Source organism: Catharus ustulatus, chromosome 1 (genome assembly GCF_009819885.2).
Source record: "Catharus ustulatus isolate bCatUst1 chromosome 1, bCatUst1.pri.v2, whole genome shotgun sequence".
NCBI classification, from domain to species: domain Eukaryota; kingdom Metazoa; phylum Chordata; class Aves; order Passeriformes; family Turdidae; genus Catharus; species Catharus ustulatus.
In genome coordinates, this window is record NC_046221.1 from 46518803 (window position 1) to 46538794 (window position 19992).

Genomic DNA, 19992 nt, shown 5'->3' on the forward strand with positions numbered 1-19992 from the left:
ACTCATTACTGTAACTTCCAGCAACACCTCCCTTTGATGCAGCGTTTTGTGGTGTGCTAACTTTGGTGAGCAGCTAAGCACCCACCAGCTGAGTACACAGTCTGCCCCACAATCCCCATAGGATGAAGAACTCAGAAGTTCAAGAGCAAGAAAAAATTCCTGCTGAGATAGCTTAATAAGTGAAGCAAAGCTTCCCATGCAAGCAAAGCAAAATAAGGAATTTATTCACTGTTTTCTATCAGCAGGTACATGTTCAGCCATTTACTGGAAAGTGAGACCTTGGCACACAGAACTGTCACTTGTGAAGACAGACACCATAACTATGAATGTCCCAGATTCTTCCTCCTTTCCCTGACCTTCTATTATTGAACGTAACAACATACGGTATAGAACACCCCTTTGGTCAGTTTAGGTCAGCTACTGGAGCTGTGCACCTTCCCAGCATCTTGTGCAGATGGTGGACAGAGTGAAAAGGGGGGAAAAAAAGGTTGGGGAGGTTGGGAGGGGCATGAGGGAAAAAGAAAAGAGCCTGGGGGATGCTGGGCAAGCACTGCTTGGCAATAGCCTAAACACTGATTTAGTCCCAAACACAAAGCACAGCACCAGGCAGGTTGGTGAAGAATACTATCAGCATCACAGACAGAACAAGCACACATTTTTCCAGTGCAAAACACTGGACTTGTTTTATTAACAGAAACAGCCTGTTCTACATTTACACAAGCCACCGCAACATCTGCCCTCCCGAGTAAACACTGCCACGTGTTACTGTTGCACAATCCTGGTATTATCACCCAGCACTAGAGACTGAGCCCTCGCTGCCCATGGGACAAGGCCCACGACGGCCCATGAACCAAGCATGGTGCTAGCTCATCTCTTCAGGCTTTTAATTGTCCCTGCTGGCCTGACAGCTTTACTCAGCTTCAGAACTAACTCATGAAATAGCTCTACCTATATCAAAATTATTTAAGTGGAAGATAAAAGTATCCTCACACAGAGAAAAACAGTTTAAAAGACTTGGGACCTAATTCACAGGATCAATCTCTACTGAACCATGAACAACCGTTTCACAAGAAGACCTGATTTATTTTCTTGACAACAACTAAGTGCTTAGCAGGTTAGAATTACTCAAAAGGAAGACACCCTGTTACACTGTATATAAACAGCAGGCATACAAATATCAAGTCAAAAAGCATTTCTGTCTATCCAGCATTACTCTTAATAGACCAAAAGCAATGTTCCCTTTTTTAAGCCACCATTCCAGATTATAATTCAGTTTTTTCCTTTCCACTCACTTTACACAGAACAAAATTAAACCTGGACTTTGAAACCTGCTATCACCAAAACACAAACTCTGACAGTTGACCTGGAACTCAAATAACAGGTCTACAGGGCTGTATTACTCAGAAGTTAACAGAGGTTTGAGGTGGTGTTATTTGAGGACTTACACTGCATCGGAAGCGTTGCCATTTTAGCTTCAGAAACGTAGGAGAAAATATGTAGAGGAAAAAGAAGCAGAAACTGCGAAATGTAGAAAGATTAGGAGAAGCTAAACCCTAGTGAGCTACCCCATTCCAAATACAATTCACATTGTGCAGATTTATGGTTTACATTTCTTTGAGTATACTCATTTCTGAGCGCTAATGTCAAAGGAGACAATATCAACGTGTAGGCAGCACCATCCCAGAGAAAAGCAACATGGAGCTGCAGCATTCTTACTGAACAGCAGATAGACACACTGTACCTGGGAACTATACTCAGTTGCTGAAAGCAAATCTCTGTAAGCAAAATACTTCACAAATAAGAAAGTTTTTTCAGTATAATGTTTATGCTTCCAGAATATAAAAGTGAAACAGTAACCTGAGACTGAAGTGTCTGTGCACACAACTAAAGTGCTTGCTTCAGTACACTCACCCTTGTGTTCTCCAGTACAGCAAAAATCTCAGTTATATCGGTTTTTACTTAACATGATCACAGCCCCTTCTCAAACTTAACAGCACCTAACAACACAAAATTCAAAAGACAAACCCAAGAACCTGATGCACTTTGCACAGGTCTTTATAACTTTGACATGTACCCTATCAACGTGGCATGTTACCAGCACACAGGAAAAATTCAGCCCGCTTAATGGAATGAAGGTTTTGTCATGACAAAGGTCAAAAAGATATAAAGTGAAATTATTCATGCCATGAGATAAATACAGATATAAAATTAAATTATTCATGCCCTGATATATATACCAATAAAACCTTAATTTTACACTACCAGCCAGAAAGAATTTGTCCCTGTATTACAGAAAATATAATATATCCCAAACAAACCATTTTTAGGCAATTTTGACAGAATTTTAGAAGTATCAAATAAATTACTTTCTCTTATCTCTTGCCCTTAAAGACAGTTGTCTTAGTAGCTGTTCTGTTCAAATATTCAAAATTCAGTTTTAATAGAAAATCTGCAAACTACTAAAGGCAGATTTTCAATACACAAAAATCATAACTTTAAAGTCTGACAAGCTGTGCCTCAAAAGCATCAGTTTCTGAAGGAGTCAAAATAACAGTGTGAAAGAGGGGTGTTACCAGAACATATGGCCCAACATACCAAGCCACCTGGTAAGAGGCTTATTTCTGGTAGCACTTTTCCTAATGCTGCTCCTCAGTCTCATTAAATAAAAACAAACAGGGACAGAGGTAGCTTTCCCCTGTCCTCCACCTTCCTCAATCAAATTTTCCACTCTGGATGGATAATACAAATGCAGTCTCGCCTTAATCACCTTTCACATACCTAGTACATGTCATATTGACCAATACACAAATAAATTGGTCTGCCTCATGATGGGACTTGGGCAGCAAGCAACAGCACTCCTTTGGGAGAGGACAGAACTGGTTTTCCATGCCAAAAAGGGTAAGCCACATAAAAGGATATTATTTCATTTTGTGTGCACCACCACCATTTATCACAAATCACTGAGCACTCCATCTGCACTTTATGCGAGATACTTACTATGCAACATCTAACACCCCTGAGCAGTGCTAATTATGAACCATTTTAAAAGTTTTTACTCCACTGTGGTTCACTGTTCTCTTGCTATCTATCTTGCTCAAAACCACCTATGGGTGAGATTCAAACAGCAAGGTCACTGCCTCAGAACAGGAGAAACAACATTGACTCCTAGCTAATTTATTAGGTTGGAGTTTAGTGACAGTTGTACTTACAGATAAAGAGCTCTTTTAAAGGACAGGTGCTATGCTACTTGAAATAATATAAGATTTCTTGTGCGTTTCATTGATCACACCAGTATGTGCACTCCCAGCCCAGAAAGTCAGCCATACCCTGGGCTGCATCAGGCATGGTCAACAGGTTGAGGGAGGTGATTCTCCTCCTCAGCTGTTGTCTGGTCAGCACCCAGCTCTGGAGTTCTCAGGACAAGACAGACATGGACCTGTTCAAGCAGGTCCAGAGGAGAGCCACAAAAATATTCTCCTATATGGGAAGGCTGAGAGCATTGGGATTGTTCAGCATGGAGAATGCAATGCTGTGGAGAGACCTTATTGCAGTCTTTCAGTACTTAAGTGGGGCTTATAAGGAAGATGACGACAGACTTTTTAGCAGGGTATGTTGTGATGGGATAAAGGGTCATAGTTTTAAACCAAAGGAGAGCAGATTTAGACTAGATATAAGGAAGACATGAGGGTGGTCAGACAAGAGAGCAGGTTGCCCACAGCCAAATGTATGGACAAGATGAAGCTAGAAGGAAATTCCCCCCATCACTGCATATAGAACATTCAGGCATAAAAATCTTACCTCTTCTCTGATGTGTTCAACTTGCTCCTCCAGGAAATCATTTCTTTCTGTCAGTGATTTATTCTTCTTTAACAGCGACTGGCCAATCCTAGCAGCTAATTCTAAATCCCGTTCTTTCTGTGAAGCATTAAGAATAGAAAGTCAATTTCAATTTATATTTTCTTTGATCACCAAAGGATTAGAGGGAGGGTAAAATTGCCTTGAAAGGGAAGGAACAAGCAACAATAAAAAGACTTTTTCCTTCTGTGAGGGTTTATTAGTTAGGGACTTTTTGCTGATTTTCCTTTTCTACTCTTGGATATCTTACAACAGCATTATTCAGAAAAGACTAATATCCTCTCAAAGCATTCTTCACCTACAAATAAAAGGCAATAAGCTATGCAGGAGTAGAAACCAGTTACACCACAATGAATGTTCAGCTCCATGTTCAGCTCCTATTTTTGTGTGTGCCAATCATTAGTGCTTTTGTATAAAAACAAATTCTAGCTCTTTTCTTTTTGCAGATGCCCCAAACTACATTAAGTGGTTACTCTCACGTCATGCTTGGCCTCTTTCTCCCCCTCCTCTATGAGTGCAGTACTGGAAATCACCTGGAAATCTCAGTCCTGACAGTTCACCACAGGTACCAATAAAAACTGAGGCTTATTTTGCTGATAACATGTACGTATTGACATCTCAGCCTTGCAAAAGCTGGTATATGGGATTGTAATCTGCCTGGGAGAGGATGATAAACTACATAAAATTTTGCACTGTTCATTAAGCATTTCTACTTACCACTTTCTTATTTAACTACCACTATTTTAAAAATCTAGTAATTTGTAGTGTGGTTAACTCCCAAACATACCCTTAGTTCAATACCATTTGAGGAAGAATTTTCTCCCTGTCACTGAAAACACTGCTTGGAGCTTGCTTACTGTCCCTGACTACCACCCAGATTTTATGACTAAATGATATGTTAATGACAAAGCTGACAAAACCTACAGCTACTGTTCACATGGATTTGAAGTCAATGAATTTGAATGGAGAGGTTTTCATAATGAAAAAAAAAAAAAAGTTATATAATAACTAGTAAATAAAAAGAGAGGTTACTGATCAATGCTGTATCTCCAAAAAGCATTTTCCAAGTGGTTTCTGAAGGTCAGACTTACAGTTGTATTGAAAGCTACTGGCATTATCTAGCAATATAATCTTCATGTAGTCTCATGTATGATCTTTCAGAACAATAGGTGCCACAGTTATCCAAAATACCTTTGGATATATTTTAAGCCAACTTATTGTTCACTTATTTGGCTAACTTCATAAATACGGAGTGGCAAAAATACATTGCTGCAGTTTTGACTCTGCAGAGGAGGAGCTATCTAGCAACAATGTTTTTTAACTTCCAGTTTGAGGAACCTAAGTGCATGCCCAGGCTCTTCAAATAACCTCTCCAGCCTTCCTACACAATTTTTAGCAATTCAGCTCTAAATCTCAATTTGGGGACACGCCTCTTACACAATGATAAGGAACGAATTTATTCCAGCAATGTGTAAAAAAATAAAATTGAGAAGCAAGACATATTTACACAATTATTAGAAAAAGGTGAGAAAGCAAATTCATGAAGAAGTCTGCTCCAATTCTTACCAAATACCCAGGCAGGCCTGGTGCCACTCCCTTTTTTTAGTTTCAGGGCTATAGACACAGATTTCCAAAATACCTGCATACACGGTGTTAAGAGATTTTCTCTTTCCTATCTTCCCAAACGTTGAACTTTTCACTCTATCAACGTTGTAATGCAAGTACCTGAAGGTTGCATGAAGGACACACAAGGGGTAGTTTTTGTTTTTTCCCTCACTCATATGTGTGAAAGCAACAGGAGGATATAGTTCTGCAAATGGATGCAAACTCTGATGATAACCATCATATGGAGAACAGGGAAAGGGGTTGTAAGTGCACCTATCCCTAGGAACAGAGTAATTTCATTGGAAATTATGGTCAAAATAAAACAAAAAGGTTCACTACAAGTCTTGTTTTAGTAATGTTTGACATGTTTGACACTCCCTTATTTTTCCCTTCCAAACATTCAGATACCAAAGTACACAAGAAACTTTAAAACAGTGGCTCAGCAAGTTCTTCAAGCATTGCTCCCATGAGTGTGACGCCTGGATCTATGGACATTTGGCTACAGGGAACTAAGGGAAGGAAACAGTTTGGCAGAATGCTGCCATCATTACTAGAAGGAGCTGCAGACCAAATGCATTAAATCTCAGCCAAATAAAGCAAAGGGAACAGGGCCCAAACAAGTTAACAGACTGTAACTACAAAGTAATTAATTATTCCAGAAGTCTTTTGGGTATCACATCAGTTTACCAGGTAATTTGTACAGAGGTGTTTGAAGGGGTTTGGCTCAAAGCACAAAAGTAAGACTGTACTGCATTAAGGGGTATCCAGAACAGGTGGGAGACATAAGCATTCATTCCCATGCTTGTTTCCTTGCAGAATTTAAAGGAATAACAGACCACTCAATTGGCTGGAAAGATGCCATTTTCAATATTGCTATTGCAATAAGCAAACAACTGAGCATAAAGGACTATTTTGCAGTCAGGCATGAACTATTGTAAGAGTTTTCACCTAAAGAATTACTCATAAGCATTTCTGGGAAATCATTGCTAAATTTTACTGCAGAAAAAAAGGCTACAGTAGTTTCACGAATACAAGCCGCACGGATTATAAGCCGCACTTCCGGTGCCTCGACAATGTTGCTGGTCTTTGTCAATAGATAAGCCGCACCCCGAATATTAGCCGCACTTTCGTTCGTCGCGAGAATCCCGTGCGCAGCTTTCACAAATTGGCCAGTTAGTAACAGGATCGCGGCATAGCAGGGCTTTACTGGCTCGGGGCGGGGCCAGGGAAGGCTCGGCCCGCTCATGGTTGCCGACGGGGCCGCGTGGCCCAGCTCAGCGCCACGGCTCGGCGGGGCTGGCCGGGTGGTGCTGCCGCCAACCGCCGGGTTCGCTGGCCCCCCTCTCCCGTCAGCACCGCCCCGCTGCCGCGTTCGCTCGCCCGGCCGGTGGGCTGGCCGCCGCCGCCAGGCTCGCCGCCTGCCCCGCGCCGCGTTCGCTCGCCCGGCCGGCGGGCTGCCGCCACCGGGCTCGCCGGCCACCCCGCGCCGCGTTCGCTAGCCCTGCCGGCGGGCTGCCACCGCCGCCGCCGGGCTCGCCGGCCACCCCCGCGCCGCGTCGCTAGCCCTGCCGGTGGGCCGCCGCCACCGGGCTCGCTGGCCGCCCCCTCCCATCTGCACCGCCGCCGCGTTTTCCTCGCCCTGGCCGGCACTGCAGGCCCCCTGCACCGCCGGGCTCCCCACGCTGCTGGCCCCGATTCTGCTGGGCTTCCCCGCTGCCAGGTAGCCCCACCCGCCGGCCTTCCTGCTTCTGCCATGCTCCCCTGCACTGCTAGCCCCAGTTCTCCCGGGCTCCCCCGCCCTGCTGGCCCGGGCTCTGCCGCCCCCCTGCCCCGCCCTGCTGGCTCAGGCTCTGCCGCCCGCCCCCCACACTGCTGGCCCCGCCTCTGCCAGGCTTTCCCACCTCAGCCGGGGCCGGCCGGGCTCCAGCTTGGCTTGGGGCTGCCGTGGGCTCTCACTTCCGTGTTGGCAGCTTTTAGAATTTTGTTAATGTATTAGCCGCCCCGGAATATTGGCCGCACTTCTGGGTTTCCACCAAAATTTTGGTCAAATTGGTGCGGCTTGTATTCGTGAAATTACTGTAATTTTAGTCAAACTATTTATGATGATATTTATTGAAACATAAGCATAGTAATATGACAGCTGCTTTTTGACATTTCTTGAGTGCTAAGGATTACAATACCAATTTGCATAATGATGGTATTAAAAACCCCACAAACAACAACCAAATCAATCAAACATAAGGAAAACAAGGAAAGAAGATAAACAGAGGACTAGATATTTTCTAATTTTGTGTCTATGTACTTCTCTGGAAAGAAATTATCTGAGAAAATTATTATGAAACAAGTCTGTGAGCTTGTTTTTATTATTTTCTGAAGAGAATATATCCATCAATAGTAATACTCTTAGTTTTACATGTACTGTAAAAATGTGTCATTTTAAGATGATTCCTCCTCCTCCTTCATTAGAGCAAACATTTGGCCAAGAACAAGTTACATGGCCTCAACTGAAAAATGACCAGAAGTAATGAATCCATTTAACTGAGGTAAACAAATGATCTCTATTTAGAAAGAATATTTACCTTACCAATGACATAAAGTGTACATACACTTAGAGCCCTTGTTCCTCCACAATGGAGGACAATCTACCGATGATGTTTAGTAGTGGTACCAAGTAATTTCAGTATTACTTTGTCACACTGTGTACATGTCCTTAAACAGATGGAATACTTGCCTCTTCAAGAAGACGTGTTACAGCATCTATGTCATTGTATGTTTTAGTCATCTGGCCACTCTTTCAGCACATAAAACTGCAAAGAAATAAAGCAAAACATTAATCAGATAGGCATTACTACTGGGGGAGGATCACAGAATATTTTGAGTTGGAAGACATGACAAGGATCACTGAAATTCAACTCCCATCCTTTGCACGAAATATCTTTCTAAGTTGAGATGTGCACACGTTTTCATCTAAAATATTGCTTATGTCAACCTTTGGATAAGCACATCAACAGCTTAAAACACAAAACAAATGAAACAACAACAAACAAACAAACAACTCAACTCTCTCCCACGCCAAAACCACCCTCAAAAATCCAAGATTTTGTGATACTGGTAATACAAATGCTCCTCTTTGTAAGAAGCACTTGCTTGTGTCAGTGGCAGAACAACTTAAAATGTTAAAACTTTCTTCTCTGAAGAATAATATCTTGAGGTTATTAAAAATATAATCAGGAAGTCAAAACAGATGCTCTTAGATACATAATTAGGATTCCATCACGCCACCTACTCGTATGACATTCAGTACCATTACACCTGAATAAGCAACTTCAGTACTGTTAGGAGCACTGTTCATCAGAAAGAGACTATGTCATATTACAGTAAAATTCACGAATACAAGCCGCACTGACTATAAGCCGCATCTCTGGGTGTTGGCAAATATTTCGGTTTTTTGTCATAGATAAGCCGCACCCGAATATAAGCCGCTTTGTCGTTCGCAGCGAGGGACCCGCGTGCAATTATTAACAGAACCGCGGGAGGGCGGGGTTTACTGGCTGAGCTAAGGCTGTGCAGGCTCGGCCCGCTAGGGGCCGCTGACGGGGCCAGGTGGGCCAGCACGGTGCTGCAGCTCGGGGCCGGCCGCCGCTGCCACTGGGCTCGGTCACCCCGGGTCAGTGCTGCCCTGCGGTGGCATGCAGGGACGGAGCTTCCCCTGCTCCTACGGCAGCGGCGGCGGGCGGGGAGGGAGCTTTCCCGCGCCCGTGGCGCCGGCGGCGGGCAGGGACGGAGTTTCCCGCTCCTGCCGCGGGCGGCGGCGGGCGGGGACAAAGCACCCCGTCGGCTCCCCGAGCCGCGGGCAATGGCTGCGCGGGGCTCCCGTCGGCTCCCCGGGCCACAGCAATGGCTTGCGCGGGGCTCCTGTCCGGCTCCCCGAGCCGCAGCAATGGCGGCGTGCGCTTCCCCCCCCTCCCCGGGCCACAGCAATGGCTTGCGCGGGGCTCCTGTCGGCTCCCCGAGCCGCAGCAATGGCGGCGTGCGCTTCCCCCCCCCTCCCCGGGCCGCAGCAATGGCGGCGCGCGCTTCCCCCCCCTCCCCCGGGCCGCAGCAATGGCGGCGCGCGCTTCCCCCCCCCCTCCCCGGGCCGCAGCAATGGCGGCGCCAGCTTCCCCCCCGCTCCCTGGGCCGCAGCAATGGCGGCGCGCGCTTCCCCCCCCCCTCCCTGGGCCGTAGCAATGGCGGCGCCGGCTTCCCCCCCCTCCCTGGGCCGCAAGCAATGGCGGCGCCGGCTTCCCCCCCGCTCCCTGGGCCGCAGCAATGGCGGCGCCGGCTTCCCCCCCCCTCTCCCTGGGCCGCAGCAATGGCGGCGCCGGCTTCCCCCCCCCTCCCCGGGCCGCGGTAGGGGCGGCCCGGGTCCCCCCTCTCCTCCCCGGGCCGCAGCCAATGGCGGCGCCGGGCCCCCCCCCCGTCTCTCCCCTGGCTGTGGCAGAGGAGGAAAGAGAGCTCTCCCGCCTCTCTCCCCGCCCCCCGTGCTGCCTACAGGGAGCCAGGCTCCACCCGTGGTGCAACAAAGTAGCGATTTGTAACAATCGCAAAATGCCGACTTTGCAGCTGCTCGGCTCAGCACTCTGGCAGGCACTTCTGAAGTTGTATTAGCCGCTCCTGATTATTAGCCGCATTTCCGGTTTAGGAGCAAAATCTTAGTCAAATTGGTGCGGCTTGTATTCGTGAAATTACTGTAAGTTGATAAGAACTGGGTTTTACAGTACAAGACAGCAAAGTATACATGCAAAATAAGAAATGGTTTTTGTAATACCCAGCCACACCTCAGTGATCACAGTATCACCCATAATAAATACTTACTTAGACTGGTTGAGATTGTTAATCACTAAGGTGGAACCAGGAGTTTTGTCAGAATGAACAAAGTATGCAAAAGTTCAGTCTACCACCATGGGTGATCCTTTAAGAAGCTACACTAACTTATTAAGAAGTCAACAAGTTCTTGAAAAATTCACCAACAGTCACAAGAAACAACAGCACTTTCTGCTCTACCCTTCTCTTCTTCCCGCGCCCCCCCCCCCCCCAATTACACTTTTCCCTCAAATCCTGCAATTCTGGAAAAATGGACTGTTAATGAAATTCAGTGGATCACATGGACTATGAGTTACCAGGTTGCTGTACCCTGAACTGTTCTTTGAGAGATTTACCCTTGGCAATGTCACTTAAGGCTCTGTCTGGCAGATAAGCTAATGTTGTTCTAGGGCACACTAAGGCAGGGGAAGAGACAGTTCAGGCCTAATAGGATTTATACAGTGAGGAGGAAAAAAAAAAGCTGAACTGTACAGTAATATTAGCAGGAGACAGTTTGCCACACTAAGGAAACAACACTACCTAATTCACAAATATACAATCTGGGTAAATATAGATATACAGCTGATCACCACTAACACACATTGATAATACATCAAACGCTTAGATATCTATTGAAATGTTCGAGGATATTTTTCCCTACCTAAACATCAGAAAATGGCTTAATTACAGCAAGAATTAATTTTCTTAATTTATTTTCCCATTTCTTGAATTCTACTTTTGTAGATCACATCCTAAAAACATTTATAATATTTATTGACATGAGTAGTGCCAGTGAACTCCAAAGAATGTACAAAAGTATTCAAAATATAACTGCATTTTATCCAAACAATAAATCTGAAAGTGGTAACAGTAAAAATTTATGCTTCAAGTAATAACCTGATAAACATGACATATTCAATAGAAAGAATAACCCTACCACTGCATAAGTAAAAATACAGTACATCTGTAAACTACAAGCTGTATTACCCAAAAGCAGACTAATAAGGATTTCATAGAAAAAAAAAATGCAGTAACTTGCAGAGAGCATTTGCTATAATTATAAAAGGGGTTTTAACAGAAGTTTTCCATAAAAACTTCACATAAAGACAAAAGGTGTAATGTTCAGGAGACTATTCACACACACAGCCATCACCATAAACTCTACTTAGTTTTAAATATAGCAAGTTAATAAGTCATGCCATAAAACATCTATCAGAAATCCTGACGCCAGCAGGTTTCCAAGACAACTGCACACTAATAGTTCCCTTAGTTCCAACATTCCATCACAACTATAAAATAATATTTGACATTGTCATTAGGAAGCTCATTTCAACTCTGTACCTAGCACTAATAATCACCAATGAGCAGGACTGTGGTAACCTCACACCATCCTAATTCAGGTAAATGTATAACCTTCCTAACAGCCAGACTGATAAAAGGATGGTGTTCCCACAGACAGAATGAAGTCACTCAGCTGGGAGACTGATAAAGGTTGATTTGTGTGGATACTCCCTTGGTTATTCCTTCAGAACTTGCCATTTAAACTTTAACCTGGCAAGGCAATATCACAGCATTATAACAAGAGCAGCAAAGTAGATTCTGGTCACCAACAGATTTTATATCTAGAATTTTCCATCAAAGTTCTGTTTATGGTTGTCAAAACAGAAATCTTTGTACACTACTCTGCCGGTGTAAAAGGGTTTCAATGCAGAAATGTCCTTTTATGCATTCTCTTCATCCAAGTTGAAATAAATTCAATAGACTGCATATAATGAAATCGGTCAGTCATCTACTGTCCCTACTACTACTATTACATACAATACTGTGGAAACACAGAGCTACTAACTAAAATGAAGGATTTCCTTTGAAGAAGGGCAAACCTGCAAAGAAGTGTTGCTTTCAATTATTCATAAATCAAGGCTTGTGGGAAGAGAAGGTGAAAATTAAGGGGAGAATGGAATTCAGAAGCATCATTAAAAAAAAAAAATCCTAAAAATTATCTAAATATCTAGTTATTCAGCCTCCACAGACTACAAGACAACATTTGGCCAATTCCTAGTACAGCAGTTTTTATTTCTTTAGTGACCAAAAAATCTGCTAGCGAAAACGAGAGATTATTTTGAAAAACCATTTAGAGGTGTGATCAGTGAACTATTCAGCGGAAAAATACTCCCCCCCGCCCTTATGTAATGGATCCTGCATAGTAGGTTTCTAGCCTGCTGGAGTTTCTGATGAGTATGAGAGCCTAGTAGTGCTGCTGTAAAGATAAAATGAGCAAATGAAGGACAGTGCCTTGTAATGCAAAACCTACAGTGCCAAATTACTGACCTCGTTTTGCTCACTCACACACCAGTAGTTTTTTGCTTGAGGGTGATAGGGAGCAGTGTGTCGAAGTGCATGGATGCAAACAGCCAAATCAAATATACTTTGCACATCTCAGTTTATGGAGAAGGCTGATAGACAACACAGAAAGAAAGAATAATTTAAAAAAACCCATATTTTGGTAAGTGCTTTGAAGCTAATGCCACAGATCCAAAACAGGAAACAAAGAATAGAGAAAGCTGCCATGACATTATTTTCATGACAGCACTAAATAACATGGTACTGGGAACATACTTGCAGTTCAAAGTATTTGGGGTTTTTATTTCAACTGAACATATAAATGGACAAACACTACACAAATCAAACATTTATTCTGCCTTAAAGTACCTGGCACCATCTTTATACCATCCTAAAGCCTGCAAATTTACTAGTAACCACATTCCTGTGTTTCCCAAAGTAAGTACAGCTCAAAGGATGTACCCTGCATTTATTTCTTGTCATCTAGTTAGTGGAGTACTGATCCCCAAGCTGAAGATGTGCTGGGACATGGAGGAACACACGCACTTTTCCTGGATTTCTCTCTGAAAGTCACCTATTCATCAAGTATGCTACTTAGAGTAAAGGATGTTTGCAGGAACAGAAGACAGCCATAAAAGTCCATAATATCACTATTGGCAGCTTCTAAAATGAGCCACCACCTGCCAAACAAAGGAGTCAAATAGAAGTGCCAGCTCTCACAGGTATCCTCAGCTCCTGTTCTCTGCATCTCTCAATACATACTCCCTCTTCATTTTGAGACCTATCAACCATGGATAAAGTAATGAAATAAGAGAGAGCTGCAATTGCTGAACAGGAAAGCCCAGCTCCTACTGCTCCTCTTCACATCTATTTCTAACTACTGGGAAACATAAGAGGGCTAATATGACACTGTAAAATTTCACTTTTGGGGCAGATAATATTGACCTGTATAATTATAGTCTAACAGGGAAGGCCCTAGCGCATGAGGATTTCCCTTCTACCAAAATTTACCTCATCAGAAACTCCATCAGGGGAAATGAATACTGCCCATAGAGCACAGATCTCTAGCCATTTAAACACCCATGCTTCTTATTGGCAAGGTAGTGGGAGGGGCCAGCGCTTTATTTCATAACAGTTCCCTACCCAAAGCCTTTAATTACACCAAGGCCTGCTATATTCTTGCTCAGTCATGACAAACCCTGCCCCACAACCAGCTTCTGTCTCGTTCCCCTCTGCCCACAGCTCTGACCAAACACCAAAGATACAATGGTAAGGGCATTGTATCCTGAAGGTTGCACACGGAGCCACACAGAACACACATGGCAAATCTGACTGAACAGCCGTGCTCCCTTCTGCCACTTGGCAAATGTTAGCCCTTGAAGACCCTGGCAGATTTGGACTCTTCAGTTCTCACTGGATTCATTCCTCAAAGACTACTGTTTACACTCCAAGGACAAAGCACACACTAAAAATTACAGCTTCAGTTCCAGAGCCACTGATAGTTATGCTCTGGCACACGTTACTGTGAGCACATCAACTTGAGTCAAGCACATGTGGAATTCTGAAATCGTGCCATATTACGTACATCACCTTTCAAATAAACTCAGGAAAATTATACTTCAAATGTGCTGTCAGCTGTTACTGATTTTCCACAGTTAAAGACAAACATGGTAGCTTCTCCTCCAATGCAGAGGTGTTTTTGGCAACCCTGGCTAAACTGGGGCAGAGCCTTCAGATCTGCTATTGCCTGCCACATTTGAGACAGTTCTAAGAGAATACACCCAGCTCTAAAGAGCTTAGAAATTTTAAGATACTACTGTCACCAGAGCTTGAAGAATGCTTCTGAGTCACAACTTGCTAGAAATCCAAATCCTAACAGCCGGCAGTTCCCCCAGTTTCCCCCAGCACACCCAAAGCAGGGAGCAGGCCAGCGGCTCCAGAAGGCAGACAGGGAGGTGGCGTGACCCTGGTTAGAGGGATAAGGAGTGGTCACAGCACACCAACTGCTTCACAACTGTCAGGTCACACTGTGGGCAAGCTCTGTGCAGGAGTCTGGAAGTCTGGAATAATGTTGTGAGAGATACATAGTCAGAAGTTCAACAGACAATCAAAGAGATCTGGTTCTTGTCTTCAATGCTACTGCCTGGCTTACTGTAATTTCAATGGCACAGTTTGCAAAATAAAAAGCTGCAGGTACTGATTCTTCTGGAAGAAGAGATTTTTATCTTGCTGTTTTAAGCTATGGTTCAAAGAGTGTTTGCTTACTGCCATTTCTCTCATAGGGTATTTAAATAGCTCAGCAAGTCCAATATTAAAGCCTCACACAGAAACCTCTGTTATTACTTAAACTCAGGTTCACAAAAAAAACCCCAAAAAACAACAAACCACAGCTTTTACTCCTTTTCTAAAGCCTCTGCCTGAAACCTCAGGGATGGAGTAATTTCAAATACTTCCTCTAAGTAGGACATGAACTGCAACAAATTTTCTAGCGATGCATGAAAAATCAAGTTAAAAGAAATTTCAAAAAGAGCATCAGACACTTGTTCCTTCTATTAGCATAAACAGATCAAAAGTGATAACTTGGAAAATACAGACACAAAGTGAAACTAAGAAAATAAGGAAAAGTCTCTGGAGAGAATATCTTAATTCTCTTAATCGCCTTAATGCATACATCATTTACAGATACAGCTCAAGATAGCTCTTCTCTTCAAAGTTAAAACTTTTTTTTTGCAGGATTATTTACTACCAGCCACTAAGTTACTGTCTTGACATTCTCTTCCATTCATTTCTTGCCAAGAAATGTCTAGACCACAGTCAATGTAACTAATAAATGGGTGAAAGATTTAAACTGTGATCTGAACTAGCACATCCTTAAAAATCCTAAAATGTAGTTACAAGCCTGTAAGCCACACATCGTCATCTGTCTCCTTTCTTAAATATATGATCTTTTCTTATTCCAACTCTTTGGAAGGGAATGGTTGTGCCACAGCTTTCAAGAATGTGACTCCTCTCCATGTTTTTGCTTTAACATTCACAGATTCCAGAGCTCTGAATGGCCTCCATCCTATTGTATTTTACATTTTCTAAAGTCAGACCCCCTAGAGTGCTTGATTTAAGACGTTAATAGTGATTCCAAGACTTATTTTTTTTAAATTCAACTCGAGACAGATTCTTTGCCTGCATTTTACTAAGCACTTTAGATAAATAGGACTTTTTAACTACTACATTAGTAAATGGAAATGGCTGCCATCATAGGTCCTATGTAGGTAAGAGTCTTTTTCTGTCCCAGCTGCAAAAGCAAGAATCAAACATCACGCCCTTTCAGAAACAGCTAACCCAACAAAGCACTGATCAAAGGAAGCTGTCAGGTTGTCCTTTCACAGCTCAAGTTCCTTTATGAAGAAAATCTGAGTAGACACTATCAACAGATATCCCTGAGTAAAGTTTCACTGCAGTCAGCCCCAAGGCCAGCTTAACAAACGAAAAGTAAATGTAATGCTGTCAGGCAACTTTACAACTCCAAAGCAATGCAGTGACTCTAGGACTGTTCTGCCCAGACCCTTACAAAGGTGCCTCCCACTCTCATCAAGAGCCAACTGTAATGCTGCCAGGCATGATGTTAGTTCTGTGACTGGCTCCAGAAACAGGACTGAGGGGAGTTACAGCATCTAAATGTCAAGACAGAGGAAAACCATGGAAATAATAGTCATGAAGTGAGTACACATCCTGCACACGGAACAGGACAAACAGTTAAGGAGTCTCAATTACACAATTTTTATCCTCTTCTTTTCAATAAATATAAATGTTTGAAGTGAAGCATATCCTCTGATTCCCTATTTCTCGAACCAAATTTACAGCCAGATATATCTAAAATGTTTCTTTTGTTCAGGATGAAAAGGCTACATGCTGGTGTTTCCATCTGCTTTACTTAGAGAATGGATTGACTCACCCATTCTGCTAGAGAAATACCACCCTTTGCAAGCACTCCCACATGCAAAGATACATAGAAATACAAATACACAGAATCTATATATAGTACGTCTCATAAACTGAGGGTGTAGGTGACATGAACGCATAGGTGGAGAAGAAAAGACATCTTTAGAAGACATTTCAAACACATACTGAGCTTTTGAGAGGAAGGCACTCTAGAAAGACAGGGCTAAACTTATCCCAGATAGAACTCAACTTCTTATTTTCTCCCTCACAAAATCAGTAAGAACAGCTTCAGACTGTTAGATCTGGATGAAAGGTAAAGTCAGCAGAAGGAGTAAGAACAGCATGATGTATGTTTCAGCAATAATTTCATTACTAAAAATATAGGAATAAAACATAAAAAAATGCCAGCTGGCTTCTCTTGATAAGTTGCTTCTCCATACCAATCCCCAGTTTTTAAATTTTCTTTTACCAATATTTTCTTCAGCACCTTTCCTTTTTGCACAGACACACAAATTTGAAAACCAGATGGGATATTTAATTGTGAGGGTGTTTTTACAGGAAAATCGTATTCAATGGCATTTAAAGAGCATGGCTCACTCACCTCTGAACAGAGGAACTGTTAATCATGAGGTGAACAAGGATGCAAATTCACAGCACATTGCATTTTCTGTGCTAACAATGCTTCAAAGCATCCTTACATCAGCTTTATAATAGTTTCTTTGCAAATAACAATTCTCTACTATAAAACTACTGCTTCAGAGCAAAATTTACAGCACATGAAATAGCAGGAATGGGGCATTCAGCTTTTGCTACCTGAAACAGGTTACCAGATTGGCTGGAACCAGCCCTAGAATAGGTACCCACTCTATATAGCAAGTGCACAGGAGAATTTTCAATGCGTGTACATTCCCATTTCCATCTGAACAGGGCAGTTGCCCATTATTTCAGACAGCATGATAACATTTTTGGGTTCATTTCTATACTGAAAATTTAAGTCTTAAAACCCCACACTTGGATTTCTTTTGTCCACGTGCTTTCAAATTCATGGATAAGCACAAAATTGCTGCTCTTTTCTAGAAGCACTTGCTGCGAATGACAACTTAAAATATACAGTTTCATAAGACACACAGATTGTTTGCATTTAAAAAAATGCATTAAAATTCCAGAGAGAGAAAATTTCCCAGTTTCTGTTTCATTGTAAAATAGGTATTGTAGCCCACATCTGTGAATCATGCCTTTCTTCTTTAAATAAGTATACATAAATTAAGATTTATCTTATTTAGATATGACATGGATACTTCATCCAAATGTACTCACTACACACATAATTCACAAAATTTTGTCTATGTTATCCATAAATATCACTCAAATCACTTGTATGTTGCCATGCTACTACCATGAAAGATTAAAAACAAAAGGTGAAAAGTACCTTCTTCCAAGACATCAAGGCTCTGCCTGTTAAAAGTGCGTTCCCTCTCCTTTTCCTTTTCACAGTCATATTCATAGCTTTCCTCTTCGTTTACTGACATTGCTGCAGTTATCCCAGATAGACACGAAATGATGCCTTAGTCTCACAGGTGATGGGAAGTCATTCCCTCGGAGGATGTATTTTTGGGGAGAGCAGAGAAATGTCTCCACAAAGCAGGATATCATCTTTCCTCATTCACATGCTCAGCCAGGGAACTCTGGAGAGACTGAGTACTTGCCCTTAGTGCAACAGCTTTGAGCTGTACAGATGGGGTGGAGGAGGGAAGAGACCATCTGTCTAATAATTACTAGAAGGTTTATAGTGCTCCTCAGACCAGCTCTGGCAGCAACTAGTTTTTGCTCAAAAGCCCCACTAACATATTTCAGACAAAGTGGGCTGAAGGACCCTCCCTGACACTCCTCACATCAACAAGGCTCCCTCTCTTCTGCCCCTGCTCTTATGAGTGAAGTGGTAACTCCCCACAGGTGTCTCAACACGGAAGTCTGGCCCAGCCTCTGACTGTCACACCTGGGGAAGGGTGTGCACCAGCACAGAGTCATAAATCACCTCTCACCTTGCCCAGCGCAGCAAGACCTCACTGGAGTTGTAAACAGCCTGAGCACACACATACAATACCACCCAGCAGTGAGATCTCGATACCCAGGGCTATTACACAATACATTCTGACTGCAGCATCCAGCACATGCTAGAACCATTAAGTGAAGAATTAGGCTGGGGAAAAGAGCTTTTTTATTTCTTCTACAAAGGAGAGATTACACTGCTACAAAGAACTTAAATGACACATCCCATTAGCTGTCAAATACTGTATTTTCCACAGTCATTTCTCTCCTCAGTTTGCTGTGGGAAAAGAAATACCTCACAAGTTCACATATGACACCCAAGTGAATTTCCAGGGGTGCATGCATCTCTTCTTTGTTCAACAAAAACCAAATCTCCTGTGCTCAGACCTCTTGGTTTCCAACAGGTTGTGTTTACTAACCTTGACAACACACATAAAGCATGCTAACTTTCTTATTTAGCTTTCTGTAGCCATAGGTATTTAATATTCGCTAAGCTGCCTCCCTTACTTGCAGTGGCAAGCAGGTGCCCTTTGCTGCTAAAGCATTTCCATCCACGTCATGGGGCAAAGCATTTGCAGGCAAAGTGGGGGCACTGCACGGCAAAAGCACCTCATCATCCTCTGAGGGGACATAACTGCTGGGAACAGACAGACAAACATCACATTACAAGCCAGCAGAATGTAACAGTTTGGTTCATGTAGGAACAATTTCACTATTACCATTTCTCTAGTGGTGAGGAAGAATGGGGTGAGAAGGTATGAGATGGGTATGAGATGGGAAGCAACTACTTCAACATAATAATGAGAAATGATTCTGTTCTACATTTTAAATTCCTGATATTTATGTGCAAACAATGCAACAACATTTACAGAAATAACAACCAAAGGATATAAAATACATGTAAATTGTTCCTGAGGGAAGAAACATATATTTCTGAATAAAGAAAGATTTTGCCACTCAAAGCAACTTGATCTTTGCCAAAACTTACTGCAATATTCAGCAGCAGCAAAAACCTCAAGAACTTGGGGGAAAAAAAATAAGATTGTCTCTTCCTCCCCATATAATTACATTAAAATATGCAATTTTAGTAACAATGAGGATTCCTTCTAGTTTCTGAAGGTTAGAGCTTTTGCGTGTTGAATCTTCCCTGTAACAGTGAATCAACTCTTTAAAAAATACTTACAATCAGACAGTAAGGGTCTTGAATACCTATTTGCCATTCAATGACTGTTCATCATATCATATTTCAGTAATAGCTAGAAAATGTAAATTGAGAGAATAACCAAAACCACAAGTCATATTAAAAGAATTCAAGAAGCACCTTTTAAAGCCTAGGGACAGAAAAGTCCACCCTATCCAAAC

General features: G+C 42.7%; 1 protein-coding gene across 1 annotated transcript in view; it reads right to left on the bottom strand.

The window, feature by feature from the left end:
• Positions 1 to 19992, bottom strand: part of TRAK1 (trafficking kinesin protein 1) — a 114317-nt gene that overhangs the window by 34104 nt on the left and 60221 nt on the right. The window contains 3 exon segments of the mRNA XM_042780203.1: positions 3799 to 3915; positions 8192 to 8241; positions 8244 to 8267. Coding sequence (XP_042636137.1) covers positions 3799 to 3915; positions 8192 to 8241; positions 8244 to 8267 — 191 coding nt within the window.